Raw genomic sequence first — 7500 nt, 5'->3', positions numbered from 1 at the left:
ATCATGACATTTATGACATAGGGACATACAGTACATGACATACAGGTATATAGTACTGTTACAATTGTGACATATATGATATGCAAATATACAGTACTGTTACCCAGAGATCCTAACAGAGAATATATACATATGATGGGGAGGAGACTGTACATTAGGAGGGGGTGGGTGGGTGGGAAAGAAATATACATACGGACGGTGGGGAGAAAATATATACATACGGTGGGGAGAAAATATATACATACGGTGGGGAGGAGACTGTACATTAGGAGGGGGTGGGTGGGAGGGAGAGAAATATACATACGGTGGGGAGAAAATAATCATACGGTGGGGAGGAGACTGTCTATTAGGAGGGGGTGGGTTTGGTCATTTTATGGTGGCCAGTTTCGAATTGCAGCCTCCCGTAGGTGCTCTTTAACACTTTGATTACCACTGGTGAACATGGTAAAACGTGGTTAAATGCCAGCACCCACTTCAATGATAGCGTTGTGAACGCATAATCTCTGTCTTAAATTATGGCTATGTGTCTAATCTGTCCGTCACTTATCAATGACTTGTTTGCAGTCACCATTGTCGAAACGGATTGTTTTTTTAATCGGTTAATTTCCGTTTTATAGCATTTTGAAAAGCCCTCGTTTTTCAGGAAAATATATAGATTCCATGATAAACGGCATTTACTGGAATATTCTGGCATACACAAAAACGTTGTCATTTTTCGGCCTATTTATGAATCGTTTTCAAATAACGCTAGATTATCGATAGTATATGTGTACTTATGCACGCTATAGAAGCGATCTGAAAAGTATATTCTCTCATTTCCTGATCGCACACACACACACACACACACACACACACACACACACACACACACACACACACACACACACACACACACACGCGCACACACACACACACACACCCACCAGTGTTGTGCTAGTTACTGAAAAATAGTAACTCAGTTACTTTACTAGTTACTTCATTTCAAAGTAACTTCGTTAATGTACTAGTTACTTACACCCAAAAGTAATGAGTTACTGTGAAAAGTAACTATTTAGTTATTTAAAAAAAAAGATAAAAAAAAAAGATTGCTCCCGAGTCCCATGCCCTATAGTACTCAAAATCGGTTGATCAACTTGACAGTTTCCATTCACATCACCGAACTCTGCTAAGCAATGTGGTCTAGATACAAACACAAATCTGACACAAACAAATGTTGTCCCGAGTCATATAATAAGAAGTGCGCCGGTTGAAGGAACAGCCTTGATGTCGCCGGAGCGTTTCATTATAATAACCATTATAATTCAAGGGTACTACGACTATGCTTGCACCTCATGGTACCAAAGCACCTCAAAGGCGCTTAAAACAAAATTACAAACATCACAAAACAAACTGGTCAGACTACTACTTGACCTGAACCCCAGAACCCACCTCACCCCTGCCCACTTTGACAACCTAGGATGGCTTAGAGTAGACGACAGAGTACAGCAACTTGCAATGGGCCTGGTCTACAAGATACACTATACGACCGGGGTACCCATGTACATGTCAAAATACTTCCCAAAGGTCAGTGAATACCACAACCACTACACCAGAGGAAGCTCAACAAATCATGTAAAACCCAGATTCGGCTCAAACAAGGGACTAACGTTTCGCAATTATGCCACAACAATGTGGAACGCCCTACCCAAAGCTGGGGGTAACAGTACTGTATATTTGAATACCGTTTATGTCACAAATGTATCAGTACTAAATACCTATGTCCCTATGCCATAAATGTCATGTATGTTGTGTATGTCATAAATGTCTATATGAATTGAAAATGGGGGACCCTGATGGAAACAAGACAAACGTCTTTCTCAGGTCTGCATCCCCTTAACAATTGTATGTATTGAGCCGTACTGTATTGTACCCATTCTGCAATCTGTTAAATAAAGTTTTCATTCATTCATTCATTCACCATCTTGCAAGTTGCAACGTTGTTTAAGATATCAATCAAAGCATTGCAACGTTAGAATAGTTAGGATATCAATTGTGCATGAAAGGACTATATTGTTTGATTAGTATTATGAGATTCCCTGGCAGATTTCGTACAGTCAAAATCCGTTGATCAACTTGAGTTTCAGTGAACACATTGCACTGACTCACCAAAGTCTGCGGTGGTTGAGATGTAGTAACGTTACGTTAGTCCAGTTGACTCCAGCAGCGCCTCAAACATGTTCTTTATCTCGTTTCCATGTTGTATATTAATTATCTCTCCAAGTAGTTGCTAAATGGTTTGTTAGTTTGTTACTGCGTTCTTTTTATGTCGATTCATAGCGAGCGTTTGTTTTGTTTACAATAGAGAGGGTCTATTTCTTTCCGTAGCCGCATTTCTTGCGCACTTCTGATTGGCCAGTGGCCAGACTCGCCTCGTATCATTCTACGCGGGTGGGGATGAGGATAATAATAATCACTACCGCTCGCTATCAATCTACGCCGTATATAACGCAAATAACGCAGTGACGAACCATTCAGTAACGTAAGTAGCGTTACTGAATTTCAAAAGTAATGCGTTAGAGTACTAGTTGCGGCAAAAAGTAACTTCGTTTCTGTAACGCGTTACTTTGTAACGCGTTAGTCCCAACACTGACACCCACACACACACACACACACACACACACACACACACAAACACACACACACACACACACACACACACACACACACACACACACACACACACACACACACACACACACACACACACACACACACACATGGGACACGTTGATATATCTGTGAAAAAAGCTCTGATTACCCCAAGACTGGTAAAATAGATTCCTTACCTCAGATCAGATGTTATCCAAAAAGATTATTCCAATTCCTGATCGCCATTCCAAATATCGATCGCGTTTATTGATTCAGCATTGGGTGCTGGAAATACATAATCCACGCTGTTCTGAGGGCCGGCGATCACTTTGTCTCTTCAGTTGGCTCGACGGAAAAGTAAAATGAGGAAACTGCCCCCCCCCCCCCCTTCATCAGTCTAAACTAATGGGGTGCAGTTACACAGGGAGAGACGATAGGGGGCGGTATCTTCCCAGTTGAACTCAGAGAGACTCTGCAACACTAGCGTGAGGCTTGATTGATGAAATATGAATTCAAATCGACAATAAAAAAAAATACGACAAACAAAGACTCCAGACCTCAGACTCTAGTCTCAGACTCCAGACATCAGACTCTAGTCTCAGACTCCAGACCTCAGACTCCGGCCTCAGACTCCAGACATCAGACTCTAGTCTCAGACTCCAGCCTAAGACTCCAGACCTCAGACTCTAGTCTCAGACTCCAGACCTCAGACTCTAGTCTCAGACTCCAGACATCAGACTCTAGTCTCAGACTCCAGACATCAGACTCTAGTCTCAGACTCCAGACATCAGACTCTAGTCTAAGACTCCAGACCTCAGACTCCGGCCTCAGACTCCAGACCTCAGACTCCAGCCTAATACTCCAGACATCAGACTCTAGTCTCAGACTCCAGACCTAAGACTCCAGACCTAAGACTCTAGTCTAAGACTCCAGACCTCAGACTCCAGTCTCAGACTCCAGACATCAGACTCTAGTCTCAGACTCCAGACATCAGACTCTAGTCTCAGACTCCAGACCTCAGACTCCGGCCTCAGACTCCAGACCTCAGACTCCAGCCTAAGACTCCAGACATCAGACTCTAGTCTCAGACTCCAGACCTAAGACTCTAGTCTAAGACTCCAGACCTCAGACTCTAGTCTCAGACTCCAGACCTCAGACTCCAGTCTCAGACTCCAGACCTAAGACTCTAGTCTAAGACTCCAGACCTCAGACTCTAGTCTCAGACTCCAGACCTAAGACTCCAGACCTCAGACTCTAGTCTCAGACTCCAGACCTCAGACTCCAGTCTAAGCCTCCAGACCTAAGACTGCAGCCTACCTTGGGTGTGAACATGTACTTGATCCCGTTGCCTGCTCCATGGAGGGTGACGCCACGGATCAGGTAGATGAAGAGAACCACGTACGGGAACGTGGCTGTGAAATACACCACCTAGAGGAGGACAGCACGGGATCAAAGGTCAACGTTCAAAGTATTTATTGATATAAACTTATTGATATCAACTTTTACTGACACACTTTTTTTTGTTTAATTACAAAGAATATGCAAGCTATAGGTTTTAGTAAAAAGGTGAACATGAATACTTATTGTAACCATAAACAACTCTAACAATGAGTTTCCCTAAATCTCATTATAGTTATGTAAATAGGCGAACCCTATTATCTGATTCATTGATCTTTAATTCCATGTGCCTCTTGACCTGTCAAAGTGTCCTTCACCTTTTCCCTCCTCGGAAGGTCCTGGTTGCCTAAATATTAAAGGCAACCAACTTGTGTCTAACCACGCCCAACTTGCGTCTAGCCACGCCCCCGCGGCGACGTGGCAGCAGCAGAGCGGAGCTCCGTCGCGGCAGCATTATATGCCAGTAACCGCCCCTTATTCTGTATCCAGAACTAGCTCAAATGGCAACGCTGCATGGCTGTGGATCCTACGGCTCATTGCTGGCTAGTTCGATTCCCTTCAATTTTTTTTTTTTTTTTTTTTAACGTGCATTCGCATTCTTTCGCCGTTAAGTTTAGGCATAACTTTAAGCATTGTTTCGGAGTTGGTTAAGGTTAGGCATTGTTTCGGAGTTGCTTAAGGTTAGAAGGGTTAAGTTTAGGCGCTGTTAAGGAGCTGGTTAAGGTTAGAGTTTGACTTAGAGAATGGCAATATTTTTTAACGTGCATTCATTTCGCCGGTTAAGTTTAGGCATTGTTTCGGAGTTGGTTAAGGTTAGGCATTGTTTCGGAGTTGCTTAAGGTTAGAAGGGTTAAGTTTAGGCGCTGTTAAGGAGCTGGTTAAGGTTAGAGTTTGACTTAGAGAATGGCAATAGACAGCCTATTTCCGCGCTGCAGCGCGAGGCAATAGACAGCCTATTTCCGCGCTGCCGCTCTCTCGCGCTGCCGTGGTCACATGGGCATATTGGCCAATCAGAGAAACGCTAAACACAAGTTGGTTGCCTAAAATATTCACGCGTCCTGGTTATGTAATGAAGTGGGCCAGGGGTTCTCCCCCGCACAGTAAAGATACGCCCCGCTGATTCAGCGCAGCAAGAGACTGCAGTGGCAGTCCATAAAAACTCCGTTTATTGTCTAAAGATAGAGTGTTGTGTCCGTTCATAGTTAAGACAGTAGTAGGGTTGGGTACCATTCACATTTGACCTGTGAATCGATACCGGTACCCAACGGTACCTTTCTCGGTACTTTAGTCTCAAAAATTTTTATCTACCTAACTCAGTTGTAAAAAATGTGTCCAAACTTCTAATTATTTATAATCATTATTATTTATTTAGAACAATTTGTTAATATATATATAATATTGCAGTGAGCGTTGTCTGCATCTAGCTTTGTAACGTGTAACCACACTTCAAATCCTAGGTAAGCATGAATTGTGCGTGTGAACGTTGACATGAACATGTGACACACTCATAGGTTTCGTTTCGTGGTAAACGAAACGTTGATGTCATCGAACAAAAAAATTATAAAATGGAAAGGATTATTTTGTTTTTTTACAGTACCGAAATGTTGCACCGGTGGATCTCACGTGAATCGGTACTCAGTAGTACCGACGTGATTCGGTCGATACCATTCGGTACCCATCTATAGACAGTAAAGGTGGAGTGTTTTTATTAACTAAAGATGGTGAGTTAGAGTGTTGTGTTCGTTCATAGTTAAAGACAGTAGAGGTTGAGTGCTTTATTAACTAAAGATGGTAAGTTAGAGTGTTGTGTTCGTTCATAGTTAAAGACGGCAGAGGTGGAGGGCTTTACTATTTAAAGATGGTAAGTTAGAGTGTTGTGTTCGTTCATAGCCTATTCCACCCGACGGGACCGGTACCGGTCCCGAAATGGCATCTGGTCATAAATCAATATTTTTCAGAGTGTTGTATAAAAGTTGCGATTTAAATTTCAAACGTATTCAAGTATTGACATCACTAACATGTCACAAAAGCATGTAGAATGTATATTATCGTCAATACGTTAGTTTAGCAATAGGTTAAAAGTGTCATTAGATAGATTTAACTTTTCGATTTGGTGAAGTCTATTCCGAGAGGGCGACCATTTTGGAAATTTTGAATCATGGGAATTGTAGTCTTTTTGCGGCCATTTTGTAATAGACATCGCTAGCTGTCGATCAGCGTTGGAATTTTTCCAAACTACACTTCCTGAAGCGATCTATGGGGTTCAAGGTTCATAGTTCTGTATGAATTTCTTTAATAACACTTATTCTGGATAATATAACACAAAAGGTAAAGTTTTTGACAAATATTAAAAGGCTTTCAAGTTTCCCTTCCCTATTGTTAACATGTAGGAACAATTAGATCTGAAATTAGTTTCAAAACGGTTGCACTGTGGGGAAAATAAAAAAGTACAGTCGATTTCAGTAGATTTCATTATCTGTTCTTATGCATGCCTGGTGATACTAAATCCAAATTGAACTCGGGCATTTGAAAGATAATACAAAAAATCTAAGGAAATTAATAAAGGGAAGATGATTAAACCGAAGGTTCTGTAGATACAGTACTGAAGTCTCCCATCCGGACCAATGCAATTTGAAATATTATTATAGAATATAGAATATGAAGCTTATAAATTACCTTATTATAGCCAATTCGCACATTTATATATATATACATACACTGTAACATTTTCACCGTAAAGTCACAATAAATTACTGGCAATATTTTGCACGACTTTTACAGTAAAGTTTACAACTATTTACTGTGAATGGCTTCACAGCAATGTGTTGTAATTTCACAGCACTGGTAGTACAATACATTGTTGTAATTTCACAACTATAATATATATATAAATGTGGGAGAATTCAGTACTGTATCTACAGAACCTTCGGTTTAATCATCTTCCCTTTATTACTTTCCTTAGATTTTTGTACACATGATCTCAAGAGGGTACTGAACGAGATCAGTGGCAGTTTTTAATGTTTGGTCATTATTAGCATGGTGTTATTCACTGTCAAAGATGCAAAGAAAAATCATAATTCATATTCTCCTTTGTTTCATCACAATTTAAGCAAGCCTAGTAATAGACACAATATTTCTGACACTGTGAATACATTCCCTGAGGTCCATAGATGTCCCTAGATACCAAGAATATGCAAATGGCCCTTGTAGAAGTGGAGCAATATTCCATTTACCTAGGTATATATTTTAGGTGAAAATATTCCACGGGTGGAACAGGTTAAAGACAGTAGAGGTTGAGTGCTTCCTTATGATAAGATGAATCACCACATACAGTAACTCTGTTTATTGTCTAAAGATAGAGTGTTGTGTCCGTTCATAGTTAAAGACCAGTAGAGGTGGAGTGCTTTATTATCTAAAGATGGTTTAGAGTGTTGTGTTCGTTCATAGTTAAAGATAGTAGAGGTTTAGTGCTTC

General features: G+C 40.9%; 1 protein-coding gene across 1 annotated transcript in view; it reads right to left on the bottom strand.

Moving 5' to 3' along the window:
* slc6a20 (solute carrier family 6 member 20) overlaps positions 1-7500 on the bottom strand; it is a gene marked incomplete at both ends in the record, with an annotated part of 112033 nt that overhangs the window by 63392 nt on the left and 41141 nt on the right. The window contains one exon of the mRNA XM_084308320.1: positions 3946-4056. Within this exon, the coding sequence (XP_084164446.1) occupies positions 3946-4056 (111 nt within the window). The remainder of the gene's footprint in view (positions 1-3945; positions 4057-7500) is intronic.

This window comes from Notolepis coatsorum (assembly GCF_963971535.1).
Source record: "Notolepis coatsorum genome assembly, chromosome: 2".
NCBI classification, from domain to species: Eukaryota; Metazoa; Chordata; class Actinopteri; order Aulopiformes; family Paralepididae; genus Notolepis; species Notolepis coatsorum.
The sequence above is the reverse complement of the archived record's forward strand: the minus strand, read 5'-3'. Positions and strand labels throughout refer to the sequence as shown.